General features: G+C 56.1%; 2 protein-coding genes across 2 annotated transcripts in view; one reads left to right on the top strand and one right to left on the bottom strand.

Annotated features, from left to right (window-relative positions):
• LOC144676871 (kelch domain-containing protein 9-like) overlaps positions 1 to 6,655 on the top strand; it is a 7,744-nt gene extending 1,089 nt beyond the window's left edge. Inside the window, exons 2-5 of the mRNA XM_078537186.1 lie at positions 2,638 to 3,170; positions 4,514 to 4,676; positions 5,254 to 5,452; positions 6,425 to 6,655. Of these exons, the coding sequence (XP_078393312.1) occupies positions 2,638 to 3,170; positions 4,514 to 4,676; positions 5,254 to 5,452; positions 6,425 to 6,591 (1,062 nt within the window). The 3' untranslated portion in view covers positions 6,592 to 6,655. The remainder of the gene's footprint in view (positions 1 to 2,637; positions 3,171 to 4,513; positions 4,677 to 5,253; positions 5,453 to 6,424) is intronic.
• Positions 6,656 to 9,770: 3,115 nt separating this feature from the next.
• LOC144676873 (prefoldin subunit 2-like) lies at positions 9,771 to 21,267 on the bottom strand. Its single transcript, XM_078537188.1, has 3 exons — positions 20,650 to 21,267; positions 17,307 to 17,430; positions 9,771 to 10,180 (listed from the first exon to the last, which is right to left on the bottom strand). Exons 1-3 carry the CDS (start codon positions 20,814 to 20,816, stop codon positions 10,013 to 10,015), a joined length of 459 nt encoding a protein of 152 aa, XP_078393314.1. The 5' UTR covers positions 20,817 to 21,267; the 3' UTR covers positions 9,771 to 10,012.
• Between the last annotated feature and the right edge of the window lie 3,733 nt (positions 21,268 to 25,000).

Here is a 25,000-nt window from a genome sequence, read left to right as displayed (position 1 = left end):
AGAGACCCCGATTGGTCAGCTGGCTAGAGACCCCGATTGGTCACTTAATTAGAGACCCCGATTAGTTGAATGCCCTGGGACTGTGATTGGTTTGTTAGTTTGAGACTGTGATTGGTTGGTTAGTTTGAGACTGTGATTGGTTGGTTCGTTTGAGATTGTGATTGGTTGGTTCGTTTGAGATTGTGATTGGTTGGTTAGTTTGTGATTCTGATTGGTTGGTTAGTTTGAGATTGTGATTGGTTGGTTAGTTTGAGATTGTGATTGGTTGGTTAGTTTGAGTCTGTGACTGGTTATTTTTGGGACTGTGATTGGTTGATTAGTTTGAGATTCTGATTGGTTAGTTGGCTTGAGATTCTGATTGTTTGAGACTGTGATTAGTTGGTCATTTTTGGGACTGTGATTAGTTGGTTAGTTTGAGACTGATTGGTGCTTAGTTTGAGATTGTTATTGGTTAATTAGTTTGATACTCTGATTGGTTGTTTAGTTTGAGACTGTGATTGTTTGGTTAGTTTAAGACTGTGATTGGTTTGTTAGTTTGAGATTCTGATTGGTTAGTTGGTTTGAGATTCTAATTTTTCAGTTAGTTTGAGACTGTGATTAGTTGGTTTTTTTGGGACTGTGATTAGTTGTTTATTTTGAGACTGATTGGTGCTAGTTTGAGATTGTTATTGGTTAATTAGTTTGAGATTCTGATTGTTTGGTTAGTTTGTGATTGGTCAGTTAGTTTGAGATTCTGATTGGTTAGTTGGTTTGGGACTGTGATTGGTTAGCTAGTTTGAGACTGTGATTGGTTAGTTTGAGACTGTGATTGGTTTGTTAGTTTGAGATTCTGATTGGTTGGTTAGCTTGAGACTGTGATTGGTGTTTAGTTTGAGACTGTTATTGGTTAGTTAGCTTGGGATTCTGATTGGTTGGTTATTTATGGGGCCATGGTTGGTTGGTTAGTTAGTTTGAGATTCTGATTGGCTGGTTATTTATGGGGCCATGGTTGGTTGGTTAGTTAGTTTGAGATTCTGATTGGCTGGTTATTTTTGCGACTCTGCTTGGTTGGTTAGTTTGAGGCTGTGATTAGTTAGTTAGTTCACAGTTCTGATTTTGAACCTTCAGCGGAGGGCATGAGCCTGGGGTGTGGTCTCAGGATGGTCAAAGGAAATGCTACGAGGATACTCCGAAGGTTTCACTTTGGTGTTTAAACATTGGGCCCGAGTCCTGGGGGAAGCTCGCATAGGGTCACTGCACCAGACGCAACAAAAATAAGAAAACTGGTGAAGCCTCCTTCAAAAGCAAATATCAGAGGCCATTAGAAAATACAAAGAGAGGAAATCCCCAGCCAGTAAGTCATCCAAAACTCAATCGTTTGCTGTATCCTGTCCTATTCACAGGAGAATCTTCTGGGTGCAGATTGGCCTTAGAGTCACCTACGTACCATCCAGAATCTGAGCAATCAGCCCGAACACGGTCATCCTCACGTCAAAGGATGGACAAGAGAAGATAGTGATTGGCTAGTTTGCGATCGTGATTGGTTGGATGGGTGGAGCTGGTGATTGGTTAAACTGTTAGATAAAGAATTTGCTTTGATGGTTTAGATGACAATTGGATGGTTCGAGACTGTGGATGCTTAGAAATTGTGATTGGCTGGATGGTCAGTGATGGTGATTGGCTGGATGGTCAGTGATGGTGATTGGCTGGATGGTCAGTGATGGTGATTGGCTGGATGGTCAGCGATGGTGATTGGCTGGATGGTCAGCGATGGTGATTGGCTGGACGGTCAGTGACATGATTGGCTGGACGATCAGCGATGGTGATTGGCTGGACGGTCAGTGATGGTGATTGGCTGGATGGGCAGCGATGGTGATTGGCTGGATGGTCAGCGATGGGGATTGGCTGGACGGTCAGTGATGGTGATTGGATGGATGGTAAGTGATGGTGATTAGCTGGATGGTCAGCGATAGTGATTGGCTGGATGGTCAGTGATACTGATTGGCTGGATGGTCAGAGATGGTGATTAGCTGAATGGTCAGCGATGGGGATTGGCTGGATGGTCAGCGATGGTGATTGGCTGGATGGTCAGTGATGGTGATTGGCTGGATGGTCAGCGATGGTGATTGGCTGGACGGTCAGTGACGTGATTGGCTGGACGATCAGCGATGGTGATTGGCTGGATGGTCAGTGATGCTGATTGGCTGGATGGGCAGCGATGGTGATTGGCTGGATGGTCAGCGATGGTGATTGGCTGGATGGTCAGTGATAGTGATTGGCTGGATGGTCAGAGATGGTGATTAGCTGAATGGTCAGCGATGGGGATTGGCTGGATGGTCAGCGATGGTGATTGGCTGGATGGTCAGTGATGGTGATTGGCTGGATGGTCAGCGATGGTGATTGGCTGGACGGTCAGTGACGTGATTGGCTGGACAATCAGCGATGGTGATTGGCTGGATGGTCAGTGATGCTGATTGGCTGGATGGGCAGCGATGGTGATTGGCTGGATGGTCAGCGATGGTGATTGGCTGGACGGTCAGTGATGGCGATTGGCTGGATGGTCAGTGATGGTGATTGGCTGGACGGTCAGCGATGGCGATTGGCTGGACAGCATTGGTTAATTAACCTCTAAAATGCGCTTTCTTTTTGTTTTCCCAGGCTGGAGGTGGTCGAAAGGGTCTCCCAAGTGCTCCCGAGGCCCCGTGCGGCTGGAAGAGGGTGGGATCCTCAGAGTTACTGGCCAGAGCCTTCCACACCGCCAACCTGGTGGGGGGCAAGTTGGTGGTCTTCGGTGGGGTGCGATCGGTGGACCCCCGGGTTCCACCGCTGAATGACCTGGTGGTCCTGGAGCCCTCCACCCTGGCGGTCGAGAGGGTGGTCTCTGGAGGTCCACCCCGCAGCCACCATGGCGCGGTGACCCTCCAGGACCGCTGGCTGCTGTCGGTGGGGGGCTGGGACGGGAAGAGGCGGGTGGCGGAGGTCCACGCCTTCGATTTGCAGGCGGGAGGAGGCTGGAGGGAGCTGACCCCTGGGCATGGCAGCCAGCCTCCCGCCGGACTGAGCGGACATACCTGTAACAAGCTCTCCGAGCGAGAGGTGCTGGTGGTGGGGAGAGAGGGGGGCATCCACACGCAGAGGAGATTTGCCAGTGTCTTCACACTCCACATCGATGCCCACACACAGCGATACTGGTAAGCATGAAGGACGAGGGTCGGGGGGGGTGAGCCCTGTATCAATCCCCAAACTAATCCCACTGCCCCGCTCTCTCCCCATAGCCCTGTATCAATCCAAAACTAATCCCACTGCCCCACTCTCTCCCCATAGCCCTGTATCAATCCAAAACTAATCCCACTGCCCCACTCTCTCCCCATAGCCCTGTATCAATCCAAAACTAATCCCACTGCCCCACTCTCTCCCCATAGCCCTGTATCAATCCCAAACTAATCCCACTGCCCCGCTCTCTCCCCATAGCCCTGTATCAATCCCCAAACTAATCCCACTGTCCCACTCTCTCCCCATAGCCCTGTATCAATCCCCAAACTAATCCCACTGCCCCGCTCTCTCCCCATAGCCCTGTATCAATCCCCAAACTAATCCCACTGCCCCGCTCTCTCCCCATAGCCCTGTATCAATCCCCAAACTAATCCCACTGCCCCGCTCTCTCCCCATAGCCCTGTATCAATCCCAAACTAATCCCACTGTCCCACTCTCTCCCCATAGCCCTGTATCAATTCCCAAAACTAATCCCACTGCCCCGCTCTCTCCCCATAGCCCTGTATCAATCCCCAAACTAATCCCACTGTCCCACTCTCTCCCCATAGCCCTGTATCAATCCCAAACTAATCCCACTGCCCCGCTCTCTCCCCATAGCCCTGTATCAATCCCAAACTAATCCCACTGTCCCACTCTCTCCCCATGGCCCTGTATCAATTCCCAAAACTAATCCCACTGCCCCGCTCTCTCCCCATAGCCCTGTATCAATCCCCAAACTAATCCCACTGCCCCACTCTCTCCCCATAGCCCTGTATCAATCCCCAAACTAATCCCACTGTCCCGCTCTCTCCCCATAGCCCTGTCTCAATCCCCAAACTAATCCCACTGTCCCACTCTTTTGAATGGAAAGGAGCAACGATTGTATTTGGGTTGAGTGGAGGGATGTTTGTATTTGGATTGAGGGGAGGGATGTCTGTATTTGGATTGAGTGGAGGGATGTTTGTATTTGGATTGAGTGGAGGGATGTTTGTATTTGGATTGAGGGGAGGGATGATTGTATTTGGATTGAGGGGAGGGATGTTTGTATTTGGATTGAGGGGAGGGATGATTGTATTTGGATTGAGTGGGATAGCTGAATTGCTCTCTGGCCCAACATGGACTGAGTAGACTCATTTTGTGCTGTATGTTTCTACGATTGAATAACGTGGGAGGGTTTTGGAGCGGTCTGTAGACTGGAGCTTTGGGGGGTGGTCTGGCAGATTTGTGCTTCTTTGTCTGAAGACACCTCTAACCCTGCTGCATGACTGCTACTCCTGTCCAGGTACAAGGAACGTGAGTCACACACAGCCTCGAGATCAGGTCACTCCGCCATCCTGGCCCGGATACATGGCCAGAGGAGGGCAGGACACGAACTGCTGGTGTTTGGAGGCCGGAATTCCACTGAGATCGAGGCGGTCAGGATCTGGACAGAAGGGCAAGTGACGGTGAGTGTCTGAGAGAGGCCGAGGGGGAGAAACAGACAGGGCAGAGAGAGACAGAGAGAGAGGGAGAGAGACAGACAGAGAGGGAGAGAGGGAGGGAGAGAGACAGACAGAGAGAGAGAGACAGAGAGGGAGAGAGACAGAGACGTGGAGGCAGATGGGCAGGGAGAGAGAGAGAGACACAGAGAGAGAGGGAGAGAGACAGACAGGGAGAGAGGGAGAGAGACAGACAGGGAGAGAGAGAGAGACACACACACACAGAGAGACAGACAGGGAGAGAGGGAGAGAGACAGACAGGGAGAGAGGGAGAGAGACAGACAGGGAGAGAGGGAGAGAGACAGACAGGGAGAGAGAGAGAGACACACACACAGAGACAGACAGGGAGAGAGTCAGACAGAGGGAGGGAAAGAGACAGAGGCACAGAGACGGACAGAGACATGGAGAGAGGACAGAGAGACACAGAGAGATGGACAGGCAGAGACACGGACAGAGAGGGAGAGGGAGACAAAGACAGGAACAGAGATAGACGCTCAGAGATTGAGTATGGTTTTACCTTGCCTCTGCTCCTTTCGATGAACAGCCAGACCCTCTCCACGTCCCCAGACTCACTGAGCATCTCCGCTCCCTCATTACCACTGGAATAGCTCAACCCATGAGGCCAGGAGCCCTACGTCACCACTCCATGACCCTGGTGGGCCCCTTCGCTGTGCTATATGGAGGAGAGTGTTTCAACAAGACCACAGACACCGTCTGCAACGATCTCTTCCTCTACGACACACGTATGTTTTAACCCGCGCTGTGGAAAAGTGTAGAGGGAGCTTTACTCTGTATCTAACCCCGTGCTGTACCTGTCCTGGGAGTGTTTGATGGGGACAGTGTAGAGGGAGATTTACTCTGTATCTAACCCCGTGCTGTACCTGTACTGGGAGTGTTTGATGGGGACGGTGTAGAGGGAGCTTTACTCTGTATCTAACCCCGTGCTGTACCTGTCCTGGGAGTGTTTGATGGGGACAGTGTAGAGGGAGCTTTACTCTGTATCTAACCCTGTGCTGTACCTGTCCTGGGAATGTTTGATGGGGAGAGTGTAGAGGGAGCTTTACTCTGTATCTAACCCCGTGCTGTACCTGTCCTGGGAGTGTTTGATGGGGACAGTGTAGAGGGAGCTTTACTCTGTATCTAACCCTGTGCTGTACCTGTCCTGGGAATGTTTGATGGGGACAGTGTAGAGGGAGATTTACTCTGTATCTAACCCCGTCCTGTACCTGTCCTGGGAGTGTTTGATGGGGCCAGTGTAGAGGGAGCTTTACTCTGTATCTAACCCCGTGCTGTACCTGTCCTGGGAGTGTTTGATGGGGCCAGTGTAGAGGGAGCTTTACTCTGTATCTAACCCCGTGCTGTACCTGTCCTGGGAGTGTTTGATGGGGACAGTGTAGAGGGAGATTTACTCTGTATCTAACCCCGTGCTGTACCTGTCCTGGGAGTGTTTGATGGGGACAGTGTAGAGGGAGCTTTACTCTGTATCTAACCCCGTGCTGTACCTGTCCTGGGAGTGTTTGATGGGGACAGTGTAGAGGGAGCTTTACTCTGTATCTAACCCCGTGCTGTACCTGTCCTGGGAGTGTTTGATGGGGACAGTGTAGAGGGAGATTTACTCTGTATCTAACCCCGTGCTGTACCTGTCCTGGGAGTGTTTGATGGGGGCAGTGTAGAGGGATCTTTACCCTGTATCTGATCCCATCGTACTTCCCCAGGCCCTCCAGGGGGAATGTGGTTCCATCTCCCGAACTGCGACCCAGAGCTGAAGAGGGTTGGCCACCGTGTTGTGGTGCTGGGAGAGAGTCTGTGCCTTACCGGGGGTCGAGGACGAGACGGAAGGAGCTGCTGCCCCCAGATCTACACTCTGGACGCCAAGGCATGAGTCAACTTAGAACGGGGGTCAGGAATCTGTACTAATAAAAAAACCTACAGAATTCCTGACTATCACGTATGTATGTGTGTGTGTGTGTTTGTGGTGGGCATGGTTTTGGTAGAACTGCCCTCCATTATTTTTTCCACCGGTCATTAGATACAGGAATAGGTCATTCGGCCCCTCAAGCCTTCTCCGCCATTCACTGGGATCACACCTGATCCAAAAAGTGAGGAGGGTGACAGAAAATCGTGAAACTGTAGGCCAGTTAGCTTAACCTGTGCAATAGGGAAAACGATAGAAGCTGTTATTAAAAAGATGTTATCGCGGGGCAGCTTAAAAACGTTTTACGGCAAATCAGGCAGAGTCGCCATGGTTTTGTGAAAGGGAAATCACGTTTAGCCAACGTGTTGCGAGCTCCTCGCAGGACTCACCTGTGCTGCGGATAAAGGGGAACCGGTAGATGTGCTGTACTTTGATGTAGCACTTTATCAAATACCTTCTCGAAATCGGAGGTTATTGCCAAAAATAAAACTCTTGGGGCGGGGTGGTTAACATATTGGCATGGATAGAAGATTGGCTCGCTAACAGGAAGCAGAGTTGGCATAAATGGGTCTTTCTGGTTGGCACGATGTCGAGTGATGCGTCACAGGGATCAGCGCTGGAGCCTCAACGTTTTACAATCGATATAAATGACTTGGATGAAGGGACACATGGTATGGTTGCTAAATTTGCTGAGTGCACAATGACAGGAAGGAAATGGTTGTTTGGTAGCGCTGGAGTATTGCTGAAAAAGAGACATGTCGAACCTGTGTGCCTTGCACTCATCAGGACACTTCGCAAGGAAAACAACAATTTATACCGCCTGTGAAGAGAGTGCGGATTGATAAGAGGCATTGCCATGGACATTGCACCAGTGATGGTGACTGGCAGTTAACTGCCAAGCATCCTTTGAAATTTAATGCCAGCTGCTTGACCCTGATTGGTCAAGGCAATGCCCTGTGGAATGAGTCAGCGAACGGTCGTCACTTAGTGCGTTTTGCTTTTCTTCTGGCCAAAGTGGACAACCTCCCATTTTCACATATTATTCCCCAGAGGCCAATATTGTTCCCACTCACCGAACAGACCCTTTTGCAGACTCTTTGTATCCTCCTCGCAACTTTCTTTTCTACCCTGATCATTGTACCAGCAGTCAATTTGGCTGCAATACCTTCATCCCAGACATCGATATCGATTGTAAGTAGTTGAGGGCTCGGTACTGACCACTGCAGGACTCCACTGGCCTCCTAGTGACCAATTTACCCCGACTCCTGTTTCCATGTGCGCATGTGTTCGTTCGGTCTGCTAATAATGGGGCAACGTGCACTAATATATGTAGCTTCCAGTAGGTTCAAATGCGCTACACCACGAGTCTGACTGACAACCTTAAATTGGCGGTGGGTGTAATTCTCAGCGCACCGAAGATTGCTCAGCAAACGTCCAATCGCGGGATCACATCCAATGCTGTGCACTGCGTTCCGGGTTTTGCAAGCAGGGGCTGGCTGGGTACAGTCCCTACCCGTACCCTGCCCGTTGTGAACAGTGGCTGGCACACGCTGTTTGATAGGATCCACCAGCCTTTGGGACATACAGTACTGAAATCGATATACCACATTACTCCTGTGTGCGATGGGCAGAACGCCTCTTCGTCTTGACAGCAGCATCCTGTTAGGTGGTGAATACCACTCGTGTTGCTACCGCATGGTAGCGGCGTGAAACAGCTTGGTTCACCCCTTGCCGGACAGGGTGATCGGAGGTAGACTGGGCACTTTTCAGGGCCGAAAGTGAGGGACTTAGGCCCGCTTAGTCGGCACCTGTTCACCACCGTCAACATTCACTTCCTCCACCACCACCGACGCACAGTAGCAGCAGTGTGTGTACCATCTACAAGATGCACTGCAGGAATTCACCAAGGCTCCTTCCACAGCACCTTCCAAACCCACGACCACTACCATCTAGAAGGACAAGGGCAGCAGATAGATGGGAACACCACCACCTGGAAGTTCCCCTCCAAGTCACTCACTATCCTGACTTGGAAATATATCGGCCGTTCCTTCACTGTCACTGGGTCAAAATCCTGGGACTCCCTCCCTAACAGCACGGTGGGTGTACCTACACCACATGGACTGCAGCGGCTCAAGAAGGCAGCTCACCACCACCTCCTCAAGGGGCAATTAGGGATGGGGTAATAAATGCTGACCCCGGCCAGCAAAACCCACATCTTGTGAACCAATAAAACAGAAGGCCCTCGATCCTGTTACACAGGAACAGGAGGAGGCCATTCAGCCTCTCTCGAGCCTGTTACACAGGAACAGGAGGAGGCCATTCAGCCTCTCTCTCGAGCCTGTTACACAGGAACTGGGGAGGCCATTCAGCCCCTCTCGAGCCTGTTACACAGGAACAGGAGGAGGCCATTCAGCCCCTCTCGAGCCTGTTACACAGGAACAGGAGGAGGCCATTCAGCCTCTCTCGAGCCTGTTACACAGGAACAGGGGGAGGCCATTCAGCCTCTCTCAAGCCTGTTACACAGGAACAGGGGAGGCCATTCAGCCCCTCTCGAGCCTGTTACACAGGAGTCGGGGTCTGGGGCGTTGTGGAAGTAGTGGTGAAAGACAGTGGAATTTGCTACAAGGGAGGCGAATAGCCTCAGTGCCTTTAAAAGGGGCAGAGGCACCTTGAAAAGCATAAACATTCAAACAAAACAATTTCAGCATGACAAGATAAGAGTTCAAAGCCAGGAGTTGGTACTCGATCTTTCTAAAACACAGCTCCAGTCGCAACCAGAATATTCTGTCCAGTTCTGGGCCCTGCACCTTCCGGAGGATGTCAAGGCCCCGGAGAGGGTGCGATCTGGAATGAGCTGCCTGAAAAGGGCGGTGGAAGCGGATTCAACAGGGACTTTCCAAAGGGGGAATTGGAGAAATAGTTGAAGGAGGAAAAATTTACAGGGAAGCAGGCACAAGCACGATGGGCTGAATGGCCTCCTCCTTCTCCCTGTTTCGTTCGACACTGAAAGATAAGTGAGGTAAACGCACGAGGGGGAAAGGATCTGAAGTGGGGGGGGGGGGGGAAAGAGAGAGAGCCGAAGTAAGGGATGAGGATGGGCTGAGTGGTTGCCGTTTGTGGGAGGAAATGACAGAGCTGCTGAGAGTCCTCGCTCACAGTCACACATGTTTAATAGTCAGAAACACAACTAAATAATAAAAAAAAAACACAACAAGGGAGCCTTCAGAGCTCCAGAGAATCACCGCGCGATGCCTCCCAAGGTCAAACAGCCACCAAGTCTCACAAGGCCTGAGATGCACTTCTCCAAAGGAGGCAGCTGAAGAAGTACATGCAGGGCAGTGAAGGGGGCACATACAGGGCCATTCCAGTAGGCCCCATCCCCCCTCCCCTAGGAGACCAGGACCCCCGTGCCCCCCGATCGGGATCGAGACTCGCTCTCCCTCGCCGCCTTCTCGTCCTCATTCATCAGCCGGATGTTGTACTTCTCCCGGTACTCGTTCAACTCCCGACCTTTACTCTGCATCTGGGCGTTCAGGTTCTCAATCAGCTTCACAAGCTGAGGGGGGAGAGAGACAGATTGATGTCAACTTTCATTTATATAGTGCCTTCAAAGACCTCTATATGTCCCAGTGTTACTGCACTTGGAGCTCAGTCACTGTTGTAATGTAGAAAACATGGCAGGCACATGGTGCACGACAAGCACTGACCCTCCGACAGTGCGGCGCCCCCCCAGTGCTGACCCTCCGACAGTGCAGCACTCCCTCAGTACTGACCCTCCGACAGTGCAGCACTCCCTCAGTACTGACCCTGACAGTGCAGCACTCCCTCAGTACTGACTCTCCGACAGTGCAGCGCTCCCTCAGTACTGACCCTCCGACAGTGCGGCACTCCCTCAGTACTGACCCTCCGACAGTGCGGCACTCCCTCAGTACTGAGCCTCCGACAGTGCGGCACTCCCTCAGTACTGAGCCTCCGACAGTGCGGCACTCCCTCAGTACTGACACTCGAACAGTGCAGCACTCCCTCAGTACTGACCCTCTGACAGTGCGGCACTCCCTCAGTACTGACCCTCTGACAGTGCAGCACTCCCTCAGTACTGACACTCGAACAGTGCAGCACTCCCTCAGTACTGACCCTCTGACAGTGCGGCACTCCCTCAGTACTGACACTCGAACAGTGCAGCACTCCCTCAGTACTGACCCTCCGACAGTGCAGCACTCCCTCAGTACTGACCCTCCGACAGTGCAGCACTCCCTCAGTACTGACCCTCCGACAGTGCAGCACTCCCTCAGTACTGAACCTCTGACAGTGCGGCATTCCCTCAGTACTGACCCACCGACAGTGCAGCACTCCCTCAGTACTGAACCTCTGACAGTGCGGCACTCCCTCAGTACTGACCCTCCGACAGTGCAGCACTCCCTCAGTACTGACCCTCCGACAGTGCGGCACTCCCTCAGTACTGACCCTCTGACAGTACAGCACTCCCTCAGTACTGACCCTCCGACAGTGCAGCACTCCCTCAGTACTGACCCTGACAGTGCGGCACTCCCACAGTACTGACCCTCCGACAGTGCGGCACTCCCACAGTACTGACCCTCCGACAGTGCAGCACTCCCTCAGTACTGACCCTGACAGTGCGGCACTCCCACAGTACTGACCCTCCGACAGTGCAGCACTCCCTCAGTACTGACCCTCCGACAGTGCGGCACTCCCACAGTACTGACCCTCCGACAGCGCGGCACTCCCTCAGTACTGACCCTCCCACAGCGCAGCACTCCCTCAGTACTGACCCTCCGACAGCGCAGCACTCCCTCAGTACTGACGCTCCGACAGCGCAGCTCTCCCTCAGTACTGACCCTCCGACAGCGCAACGCTCCCTCAGTACTGACCCTCCCACAGTGCAGCGCTCCCTCAGTACTGACCCTCCGACAGTGCGGCACTCCCTCAGTACTGACCCTCCGACAGTGCGGCACTCCCTCAGTACTGACCCTCCGACAGTGCGGCACTCCCTCAGTACTGACCCTCCGACAGTGCGGCACTCCCTCAGTACTGACCCTCCGACAGTGCGGCACTCCCTCAGTACTGACCCTCCGACAGTGCGGCACTCCCTCAGTACTGACCCTCGGACAGTGCGGCACTCCCTCAGTACTGACACTCGGACAGTGCGGCACTCCCTCAGTACTGACCCTCCGACAGTGCAGCACTCCCTCAGTACTGACCCTCCGACAGTGCGGCACTCCCTCAGTACTGACCCTCTGACAGTGCGGAACTCCCTCAGTACTGACCCTCCGACAGTGCGGCACTCCCTCAGTACTGACCCTCCGACAGTGCGGAACTCCCTCAGTACTGACCCCCCTGACAGTGCGGCACTCCCTCAGCACTGACGCTCCGACAGTGCAGCACTCCCTCAGTACTGACCCTCCGACAGTGCGGCACTCCCTCAGTACTGACCCTCCGACAGTGCAGCACTCCCTCAGTACTGACCCTCCGACAGTGCGGCACTCCCTCAGTACTGACCCTCTGACAGTACAGCACTCCCTCAGTACTGACCCTCCGACAGTGCAGCACTCCCTCAGTACTGACCCTGACAGTGCGGCACTCCCACAGTACTGACCCTCCGACAGTGCGGCACTCCCACAGTACTGACCCTCCGACAGCGCGGCACTCCCTCAGTACTGACCCTCCGACAGTGCGGCACTCCCTCAGTACTGACCCTCCGACAGTGCAGCACTCCCTCAGTACTGACCCTCCGACATGCGCACTCCCTCAGTACTGACCCTCCGACAGTGCGGCACTCCCTCAGTACTGACCCTCCGACAGTGCGGCACTCCCTCAGCACTGACCCTCCGACAGTGCGGCACTCCCTCAGTACTGACCCTCCGACAGTGCGGAACTCCCTCAGTACTGACCCTCCGACAGTGCGGCACTCCCTCAGTACTGACCCTCCGACAGTGCGGCACTCCCTCAGTACTGACCCTCCGACAGTGCGGCACTCCCTCAGTACTGACCCTCCGACAGTGCGGCACTCCCTCAGTACTGACCCTCCGACAGTGCGGCACTCCCTCAGTACTGACCCTCTGACAGTGCGGCACTCCCTCAGTACTGACACTCGAACAGTGCAGCACTCCCTCAGTACTGACCCTCTGACAGTGCGGCACTCCCTCAGTACTGACACTCGAACAGTGCAGCACTCCCTCAGTACTGACCCTCCGACAGTGCGGCACTCCCTCAGTACTGACCCTCCGACAGTGCGGCACTCCCTCAGTACTGACCCTCCGACAGTGCGGCACTCCCTCAGTACTGACCCTCCGACAGTGCGGCACTCCCTCAGTACTGACCCTCCGACAGTGCAGCACTCCCTCAGTACTGACCCTCCGACAGTGCGACTCTCCCTCAGTACTGACCCACCGACAGTGCAGCACTCCCTCAGTACTGACCCTCTGACAGTGCAGCACTCCCTCAGTACTGACCCTCCGACAGTGCGGCACTCCCTCAGTACTGACCCTCTGACAGTACAGCACTCCCTCAGTACTGACCCTCCGACAGTGCAGCACTCCCTCAGTACTGACCCTGACAGTGCGGCACTCCCACAGTACTGACCCTCCGACAGTGCGGCACTCCCACAGTACTGACCCTCCGACAGCGCGGCGCCCCCCCAGTACTGACCCTCCGACAGCGCGGCACTCCCTCAGTACTGACCCTCCGACAGCGCGGCACTCCCTCAGTACTGACCCTCCCACAGCGCAGCACTCCCTCAGTACTGACCCTCCGACAGCGCAGCACTCCCTCAGTACTGACCCTCCGACAGCGCAGCTCTCCCTCAGTACTGACCCTCCGACAGTGCAACGCTCCCTCAGTACTGACCCTCCCACAGTGCAGCGCTCCCTCAGTACTGACCCTCCGACAGTGCGGCACTCCCTCAGTACTGACCCTCCGACAGTGCGGCACTCCCTCAGTACTGACCCTCCGACAGTGCGGCACTCCCTCAGTACTGACCCTCCGACAGTGCGGCACTCCCTCAGTACTGACCCTCCGACAGTGCGGCACTCCCTCAGTACTGACCCTCCGACAGTGCGGCACTCCCTCAGTACTGACCCTCGGACAGTGCGGCACTCCCTCAGTACTGACACTCGGACAGTGCGGCACTCCCTCAGTACTGACCCTCCGACAGTGCAGCACTCCCTCAGTACTGACCCTCCGACAGTGCGGCACTCCCTCAGTACTGACCCTCTGACAGTGCGGAACTCCCTCAGTACTGACCCTCCGACAGTGCGGCACTCCCTCAGTACTGACCCTCCGACAGTGCGGAACTCCCTCAGTACTGACCCCCCTGACAGTGCGGCACTCCCTCAGCACTGACGCTCCGACAGTGCAGCACTCCCTCAGTACTGACCCTCCGACAGTGCGGCACTCCCTCAGTACTGACCCTCCGACAGTGCAGCACTCCCTCAGTACTGACCCTCCGACAGTGCGGCACTCCCTCAGTACTGACCCTCTGACAGTACAGCACTCCCTCAGTACTGACCCTCCGACAGTGCAGCACTCCCTCAGTACTGACCCTGACAGTGCGGCACTCCCACAGTACTGACCCCCTGACAGTGCGGCACTCCCTCAGCACTGACGCTCCGACAGTGCAGCACTCCCTCAGTACTGACCCTCCGACAGTGCGGCACTCCCACAGTACTGACCCTCCGACAGCGCGGCGCCCCCCCAGTACTGACCCTCCGACAGCGCGGCACTCCCTCAGTACTGACCCTCCGACAGCGCGGCACTCCCTCAGTACTGACCCTGACAGTGCGGCACTCCCTCAGTACTGACCCTCCGACGGTGCAGCACTCCCTCAGTACTGACCCTCCGACGGTGCAGCACTCCCTCAGTACTGACCCTCCGACAGTGCAGCACTCCCTCAGTACTGACCCTCCGACAGTGCAGCACTCCCTCAGTACTGACCCTGACAGTGCAGCACTCCCTCAGTACTGACCCTCTGACAGTGCGGAACTCCCTCAGTACTGACCCTCCGACAGTGCAGCACTCCCTCAGTACTGACCCTCCGACATGCGCACTCCCTCAGTACTGACCCTCCGACAGTGCGGCACTCCCTCAGTACTGACCCTCCGACAGTGCGGCACTCCCTCAGCACTGACCCTCCGACAGTGCGGCACTCCCTCAGTACTGACCCTCCGACAGTGCGGAACTCCCTCAGTACTGACCCTCCGACAGTGCGGCACTCCCTCAGTACTGACCCTCCGACAGTGCGGCACTCCCTCAGTACTGACCCTCCGACAGTGCGGCACTCCCTCAGTACTGACCCTCCGACAGTGCGGCACTCCCTCAGTACTGACCCTCCGACAGTGCGGCACTCCCTCAGTACTGACCCTCGGACAGTGCGGCACTCCCTCAGTACTGACACTCGGACAGTGCGGCACTCCCTCAGTACTGACCCTCCGACAGTGCAGCACTCCCTCAGTACTGACCCTCCGACAGTGCGGCACTCCCTCAGTACTGACCCTCTGACAGTGCGGAACTCCCTCAGTACTGACCCTCCGACAGTGCGGCACTCCCTCAGTACTGACCCTCCGACAGTGCGGAACTCCCTCAGTACTGACCCCCCTGACAGTGCGGCACTCCCTCAGCACTGACGCTCCGACAGTGCAGCACTCCCTCAGTACTGACCCTCCGACAGTGCGGCACTCCCTCAGTACTGACCCTCCGACAGTGCAGCACTCCCTCAGTACTGACCCTCCGACAGTGCGGCACTCCCTCAGTACTGACCCTCTGACAGTACAGCACTCCCTCAGTACTGACCCTCCGACAGTGCAGCACTCCCTCAGTACTGACCCTCCGACAGTGCAGCACTCCCTCAGTACTGACCCTCCGACAGTGCAGCACTCCCTCAGTACTGACCCTCCGACAGTGCGGCACTCCCACAGTACTGACCCTCCGACAGCGCGGCGCCCCCCCAGTACTGACCCTCCGACAGCGCGGCACTCCCTCAGTACTGACCCTCCGACAGCGCGGCACTCCCTCAGTACTGACCCTGACAGTGCGGCGCTCCCTCAGTACTGACCCTCCGACGGTGCAGCACTCCCTCAGTACTGACCCTCCGACGGTGCAGCACTCCCTCAGTACTGACCCTCCGACGGTGCAGCACTCCCTCAGTACTGACCCTCCGACGGTGCAGCACTCCCTCAGTACTGACCCTCCGACGGTGCAGCACTCCCTCAGTACTGACCCTCCGACGGTGCAGCACTCCCTCAGTACTGACCCTCCGACGGTGCAGCACTCCCTCAGTACTGACCCTCCGACAGTGCAGCACTCCCTCAGTACTGACCCTCCGACAGTGCAGCACTCCCTCAGTACTGACCCTGACAGTGCAGCACTCCCTCAGTACTGACCCTCTGACAGTGCGGAACTCCCTCAGTACTGACCCTCCGACAGTGCAGCACTCCCTCAGTACTGACCCTCCGACATGCGCACTCCCTCAGTACTGACCCTCCGACAGTGCGGCACTCCCTCAGTACTGACCCTCCGACAGTGCGGCACTCCCTCAGCACTGACCCTCCGACAGTGCGGCACTCCCTCAGTACTGACCCTCTGACAGTGCGGAACTCCCTCAGTACTGACCCTCCGACAGTGCGGCACTCCCTCAGTACTGACCCTCCGACAGTGCGGAACTCCCTCAGTACTGACCCCCCTGACAGTGCGGCACTCCCTCAGTACTGACCCTCCGACAGTGCAGCACTCCCTCAGCACTGACGCTCCGACAGTGCAGCACTCCCTCAGTACTGACCCTCCGACAGTGCGGCACTCCCTCAGTACTGACCCTCCGACAGTGCAGCACTCCCTCAGTACTGACCCTCCGACAGTGCGGCACTCCCTCAGTACTGACCCTCTGACAGTACAGCACTCCCTCAGTACTGACCCTCCGACAGTGCAGCACTCCCTCAGTACTGACCCTGACAGTGCGGCACTCCCACAGTACTGACCCTCCGACAGTGCGGCACTCCCACAGTACTGACCCTCCGACAGCGCGGCGCCCCCCCAGTACTGACCCTCCGACAGCGCGGCACTCCCTCAGTACTGACCCTCCGACAGTGCAGCACTCCCTCAGTACTGACCCTGACAGTGCAGCACTCCCTCAGTACTGACCCTCTGACAGTGCGGAACTCCCTCAGTACTGACCCTCCGACAGTGCAGCACTCCCTCAGTACTGACCCTCCGACATGCGCACTCCCTCAGTACTGACCCTCCGACAGTGCGGCACTCCCTCAGTACTGACCCTCCGACAGTGCGGCACTCCCTCAGCACTGACCCTCCGACAGTGCGGCACTCCCTCAGTACTGACCCTCCGACAGTGCGGAGCTCCCTCAGTACTGACCCTCCGACAGTGCGGAGCTCCCTCAGTACTGACCCTCTGACAGTGCAGCACTCCCTCAGTACTGACCCTCCGACAGTGCGGCACTCCCTCAGTACTGACCCTCCGACAGTGCGGAGCTCCCTCAGTACTGACCCTGACAGTGCGGCACTCCCTCAGTACTGACCCTCCGACAGTGCGGAGCTCCCTCAGTACTGACCCTGACAGTGCGGCGCTCCCTCAGTACTGACCCTGACAGTGCAGCACTCCCTCAGCACTGACTGTAATACAGAGTTTCACGTGTGGAGATTTAGTTTGCTCTGCGTACCTGCTGTTTGTTACTTTCTAGAGCGGGCAGGACCTCTCGGACAGTCCTTTCCACCAGGACTCCTCCAACCATCCTGAAACACTTGCGCCCGGGATCCACCTCTGTCAGTGTGTCAATCACAAGCCTGAGGTAGGGACAGACAGGAGAGAACCATGTTAAAAACAAAACTGCATCGATAGCGCAGCGTACATCAGCACAAGGTGGCCATCACCTCCCGGCTGGGTCGTTTCAAACATCTATCCAGTTAGTCCCACTCTCCCTCGCTCTTCCCCCCCACCCTCATCTCCCTGCCACCTTTCCCCCTTCAACTATTTCCCAATTCCCCTCTTTGGAAAGTCCCTGTTGAATCTGCTCCCTCCGCCCTTTCAGGCAGCTCATTCCAGATCCCAACAACTCGCTCTGTCCAAACATTTCCCCTCATCCTCATCCCCCCTCTGGTCCTTTTCCCCGATTCTCTTCAATCTGTGTCCCTCTGGTCACCGAACCTCCTGCCACTGGGAACAGTTTCTCCCTATTTACTCTCTCCAAAACCTTTCCCGATTCCGAGGTCAGGACCCAGGCAGCTGAAGTGATACAAGCCAGAAATTTAGGAGGTTAGAGAGAGAGAGAGAGAGAGCGCGAGGAGAGTGGGGGGGGTTCAGAGGAAGTTACAGAGATAGGGAGGGTTTTAGGGACTGGAGGAGGTTACAGAGATAGGGAGGGTTTTAGGGACTGGAGGAGGTTACAGAGATAGGGAGGGTTGTAGGGACTGGAGGAGGTTACAGAGATAGGGAGGGTTGTAGGGGAAGGTGGAGGTTACAGAGATAGGGAGGGTTGCAGGGGCTGGAGGAGGTTACAGCGATAGGGAGGGTTGTAGGGGCTGGAGGAGGTTACAGAGATAGGGAGGGTTGTAGAGGCTGGAGGAGGTTACAGAGATAGGGAGGATTGTAGGGGCTGGAGGAGGTTACAGAGATAGGGAGGGTTGTAGGGGCTGGAGGAGGTTACAGAGATAGGGAGGATTGTAGGGGCTGGAGGAGGTTACAGAGATAGGGAGGGATGTAGGGGCTGGAGGTTACATAGCTCATAATATTAACAGCACAGAAGGAGGCCATTCAGCCCATCATGTCTGTACTGAATCTCCAAATGAACATTATGACCTTGTGCCATTGCCCTGCCTTTCCCCCCGTACCCCTGTACATTGTTTTTATTTAGATAAACATCCAAGGCCCTCTTGAACACCTCGATTGAACCTGCCTCCCCCACACTTCCAGGCCGTGTGTCCCAGACCCCAACCACTCCAGACAGTGCCTCCCAGACCCCAACCACTCCAGACAGTGCCTCCCAGACCCCAACCACTCCAGACAGTGCCTCCCAGACCCCAACCACTCCAGACAGTGCCTCCCAGACCCCAACCACTCCAGACAGTGCCTCCCAGACCCCAACCACTCCAGACAGTGCCTCCCAGACCCCAACCACTCCAGACAGTGCCTCCCAGTCCCCAACCACTCCAGACAGTGCCTCCCAGACCCCAACCACTCCAGACAGTGCCTCCCAGACCCCAACCACTCCAGACAGTGCCTCCCAGACCCCAACCACTCCAGACAGTGCCTCCCAGACCCCAACCACTCCAGACAGTGCCTCCCAGACCCCAACCACTCGCTGTGTGTAAAAGTTTTCTCTCACCCCACGTTTGCTTCTTTTGCAAATCGCCTTAAATCTGTGCCCTCTCGTTCTTGACCCTTTTACGAGCGGGAACAGCTTCTCCCGATCTACTCTGTCCGGCCCCCTCACGGTTTTGAACATCTGCATCAAATCTCCTCTCAGCCTCCTTCTCTCCAAGGAGAACAGTCCCAACCTCTCCGATATCTCCTCATAGCTGAAGTTTCTCCTCCCTGGAACCATTATTGCAAACCTCTTCTGCACTGTCTCCAATGTGTTCACATCCTTCCTATAGTGTGGGGCCCAGAACTGTACACAATACACTAGCTGAGGTCTAACCAGCGTCTTCTATAAATTCAGCATAACCTCCCTGCTCTTGTACTCTATGTCCCTATTAATAAAGTCCAGGATACTATCTGCTTTATTAACTGTTCTCTCCACCTGTCCTGTCACCTTCAATGATCTCTGCACATATACACCCAGGTCTTTCTGCTCCTGCACCCCCTTCAAAACTTCACCCCTTATTCGATATTGTCTGTCCATGTTCTTCCCACCAAAATGCATCACCTCACACTTCTCCACACTGAACTCCATCTGCCACCTATCTGCCCACTCCACCCACTTGTCTATGTCCTCGTGAAGTTCCACACCGTCCTCCTCGCAGCTCACCACACTCCCAAGCTTCATATCATCCACAAACTCTGAAACTGTCCCCTGTGCACCAAGACCTAGATCATTAATATACATCAGGAAAAGCAAGGATCCCAATACTGACCCCTGGGGACCTCCACTACAAACCTTCCTCCAACCTAAAAAATATCCATGGACCAGGACTCTCTACTTCCTATTTTTCAGCCAATTTTGTATCCATGTTGCTCCTGTGCCCTTTATTCACAGGTCAGTTGTGCGGCTCTGTATCAAATGCCCTTTGAAAGTCCATGTGCACCACATCCACAGCATTACCCTCACCGACCTTTTCTGTTCCCTCTTCAACAAAACCTCCAGCAAGTTGGGTATCGAGGGCTGTCGAGACTGGAGGAGGTTACAGAGATAGGGAGGGTTGTAGGGGCTGGAGGAGGTTACAGAGATAGGGAGGGTTGTAGGGGCTGGAGGAGATTACACCCTCCCACCCCCCTCCTCACCAATACACACCACACCCCCTGCCCCCATTACCCCCCCCCTGCCCCCATTACCCCCCCTGCCCCCATTACCCCCCCCACCCCCTTCCCCCATTACCCCCCCCTTCCCCATTACCCCCCCCGCCCCCATTACCCCCCCCTTCCCCATTACCCCCCCCGCCCCCATTACCCCCCCCACCCCCCTCCCCCATTACCCCCCCTCCCCCCCCATTACCCCCCTTCCATTACCCCCCCTCCCCCATTACCCCCCCCCGCCTCCCCCATTACCCCCCCCCTCCCCCATTACCCTCCCCCATTACCCCCCCCTCCCCCATTACCCCCCCCTCCCCCATTACCCCACCCCCACCCCATTACCCCCCCCTCCCCCATTACCCCACCCCCACCCCATTACCCCCCCCTCCCCCATTACCCCCCCCCTCCCCCATTACCCCCCCCCTCCCCCATTACCCCCCCCCCTCCCCCATTACCCCCCCCCTCCCCCATTACCCCCCCCCCTCCCCCATTACCCCCCCCCCTCCCCCATTACCCCCCCCCCTCCCCCATTACCCCCCCCCCTCCCCCATTACCCGTGCTCCGCCACCTCCTGCTCCAGTTCGGCTTCTTTCCCCGCCAGCCCGCGCTGCTCCTGCCGCAGTTTGTTGAATCCGGCCAGCACTTGCTCGGGTGTCAGGGCCGAGCCCGGGACCTGGTTGACCCGCCCGGCCGGCAACACTCCACCGCCCGGTCCCTCCATCCCGCCTCAACTGACAGCGCCCGCGCCCCCCGCCGCACCTTTATATATAGGGGCGGGGCCAGGAATGCGGGGGGCGGGGCCAGGTGTCCGGGCCGAGCGCCTGTGTGGTCCTCGACAGGAGGGAGGGGGGAGCCGGAGGAACCGGAATGCCCGACCCTCGGCTTGTCCGACACAATTAAATCCGTGCCGATTTATCGGCCGGCTCTTCATTTCCAGCCCGTCGGCTTTCGTACGATTTCCCGCCCCCATCTTTGCCTCAGAATCAGGCGCGCTCTGGTCTACTAAAGTTGCATTTGGACCCCCCCCACCCACCATTACCTTTTTGTTTAACTGCATCGTTTTTTTTTGCGCTTTGACCCTTTTAACTATATGTCAAGTCATCAGAGGGTGATAGGAAGCTTTCCTTTGCCATCTTGGATGCGACTGGGGACTTTTTCTTCCCCCACCCCCCGAAGCAGGCGCGGCGGTTGGACGCCCAAATCCAGTCAGGACCCAGCCTCCGTCCGTTAGCAGCCGCGGGGTTTCCCGGGGTTTCCTGCAGGGGCGTCGGCCGCCATATTTTTTCCCTCCTCATGTTCCCTCGAACCTTCGTTAAAAGTCGTTTCTGGTAACCCCGTCGCGTCTTCTATTTGACCTTTTTATTTAAAATTCGACTGGTCGGCGTCGGCGCGGATTTTTCTCTTTTAAAATGTTCCTTCCGTCCACGAGCTTCGCCGTTGTCATGGCGATGACGTCATGACGTTTCGCGGCCGTCACGGGAAAGGGGAGTGGGCTGTATGCTAATTAGGCCAATGGGCGGCCAATCAGGCCAGTGAACGCCATTGCGTAAGATTTGCATATGCGCGTTCGGTGCCCGAAGCCCCGCCCCCTCAACCCCGCCCCCCTTGACCCCCCTGTCGTTTCCACCCCCCCTGATCCCACCGACCCCTGACCCCATGTCGTTTACACCCCCCGATCCCACCGACCCCTGACCCCCTGTCGTTTACACTCCCCTGATCCCACCGACCCCTGACCCCCTGTCGTTTACACCCCCCGATCCCACCGACCCCTGACCCCCTGTCGTTTACACTCCCCTGATCCCACCGACCCCTGACCCCCTGTCGTTTACACTCCCCTGATCCCACCGACCCCTGACCCCCTGTCGTTTACACTCCCCTGATCCCACCGACCCCCTGACCCCCTGTCGTTTACACCCCCCTGATCCCACCGACCCCTGACGTCCTGTCGTTTGCACCCCCCTGACCCCCTGTCATTTACACCCCCCTGATACCACCGACCCCTGACGTCCTGTCGTTTGCACCCCCCTGACCACCTGTCGTTTACACCCCCCGACCCCTGACCCCCTGTCGTTTACACCCCCCGACCCCCTGTCATTTACACCTCCCCGACCCCCCTGACCCCTCCGACCCCCTGTCGTTTACACCTCACCGACCCCCCTGACCCCCTGTCATTTACACCCCCGATCCCACCGACCCCCCTGACCCCCTGTCATTTACACCCCCGATCCCACCGACCCCTGACCCCCTGTCGTTTACACCCTTCCTGACCCCTGACCCCCTGTCATTTACACCTCCCCGACCCCCTGACCCTCCCGACCGCCTGTCGTTTACACCCCCCCCCCGATTCCCGAGCCCCCCCACCCCCCCCGAGACCCCTGAGCCACCCCACCTCACCCCCTGTTTACTCCTGCCCCCAGCCTCAGAAACCCCCTACCTCTGCCCCCACACAAAACCCTTTTTAACCTGTCTCACACGCGCACACTGTCTCACACACACACGCACTGTCTCACACACACACACTGTCTCACACACACACGCACTGTCTCACACACGCACGCACTGTCTCACACGCACACACTGTCTCACACACACACGCACTGTCTCACACATGCACACGCACTGTCTCACACCCACACGCACTGTCTCACACACACACGCACTGTCTCACACACACACGCACTGTCTCACACACACGCACTGTCTCACACACACACGCACTGTCTCACACACACACACTGTCTCACACACACACGCACTGTCTCACACACGCACGCACTGTCTCACACGCACACACTGTCTCACACACACACGCACTGTCTCACACATGCACACGCACTGTCTCACACCCACACGCACTGTCTCACACACACACGCACTGTCTCACACACACACGCACTGTCTCACACACGCACACACTGTCTCACACACACACGCACTGTCTCACACACGCACACACTGTCTCACACACACACGCACTGTCTCACACACACACGCACTGTCTCACACGCACACACTGTCTCACACACACACGCACTGTCTCACACATGCACACGCTGTCTCACACACGCACTGTCTCACACCCACACGCACTGTCTCACACACGCACACACTGTCTCACACACACACGCACTGTCTCACACACGCACACACTGTCTCACACACACACGCACTGTCTCACACACACACGCACTGTCTCACACACGCACACACTGTCTCACACACACACACACTGTCTCACACACGCACACACTGTCTCACACACACACGCACTGTCTCACACACGCACACACTGTCTCACACACACACGCACTGTCTCACACACGCACACACTGTCTCACACACACACGCACTGTCTCACACGCACACACTGTCTCACACGCACACACTGTCTCACACACGCACACACTGTCTCACACACACACGCACACACACACACACACGCACTGTCTCACACACACACGCACTGTCTCACACACACACGCACTGTCTCACACACGCACACACTGTCTCACACACACACGCACTGTCTCACACGCACACACTGTCTCACACGCACACGCTGTCTCACACACGCACTGTCTCACACACACACGCACTGTCTCACACACGCACACACCGCCTCACACACACACGCACTGTCTCACACACGCACACACTGTCTCACACACACACGCACTGTCTCACACGCACACACTGTCTCACACGCACACACTGTCTCACACACGCACACACTGTCTCACACACACACGCACACACACACACACACGCACTGTCTCACACACGCACGCACTGTCTCACACACGCACACACTGTCTCACACACACACGCACTGTCTCACACACACACGCACTGTCTCACACACGCACACACTGTCTCACACACACACGCACTGTCTCACACGCACACACTGTCTCACACGCACACGCTGTCTCACACACGCACTGTCTCACACACACACGCACTGTCTCACACACGCACACACCGCCTCACACACACACGCACTGTCTCACACGCACACACTGTCTCACACGCACGCACTGTCTCACACACGCACACACTGTCTCACACACACGCACTGTCTCACACGCACACACTGTTTCACACACACACGCACACACTCACACACACGCACTGTCTCACACACGCCACACTGTCTCACACACTGTCTACACACCGCACTGTCTCACACGCGCACACTGTCACACACACACACTGTCTCACACACACACACACACTGTCTCACGCACGCACTGTCTCACACACACACACACTGTCTCACACACACACGCACTGTCTCACACACACACACTGTCTCACACGCACACACTGTCTCACACACACACGCACTGTCTCACACATGCACACGCTGTCTCACACACGCACTGTCTCACACCCACACGCACTGTCTCACACACGCACACACTGTCTCACACACACACGCACTGTCTCACACACGCACACACTGTCTCACACACACACGCACTGTCTCACACACACACGCACTGTCTCACACACGCACACACTGTCTCACACACACACACACTGTCTCACACACGCACACACTGTCTCACACACACACGCACTGTCTCACACACGCACACACTGTCTCACACACACACGCACTGTCTCACACACGCACACACTGTCTCACACACACACGCACTGTCTCACACGCACACACTGTCTCACACGCACACACTGTCTCACACACACACGCACACACACACACACACGCACTGTCTCACACAGGCACGCACTGTCTCACACACGCACACACTGTCTCACACACACACGCACTGTCTCACACACACACGCACTGTCTCACACACGCACACACTGTCTCACACACACACGCACTGTCTCACACGCACACACTGTCTCACACGCACACGCTGTCTCACACAC

This window comes from Cetorhinus maximus, unplaced genomic scaffold, assembly GCF_964194155.1.
Source record: "Cetorhinus maximus unplaced genomic scaffold, sCetMax3.hap1.1 HAP1_SCAFFOLD_2037, whole genome shotgun sequence".
NCBI classification, from domain to species: Eukaryota; Metazoa; Chordata; class Chondrichthyes; order Lamniformes; family Cetorhinidae; genus Cetorhinus; species Cetorhinus maximus.
Note: the sequence above shows the minus strand (reverse complement) of the source record. Positions and strands in the feature narration are given on the sequence as shown.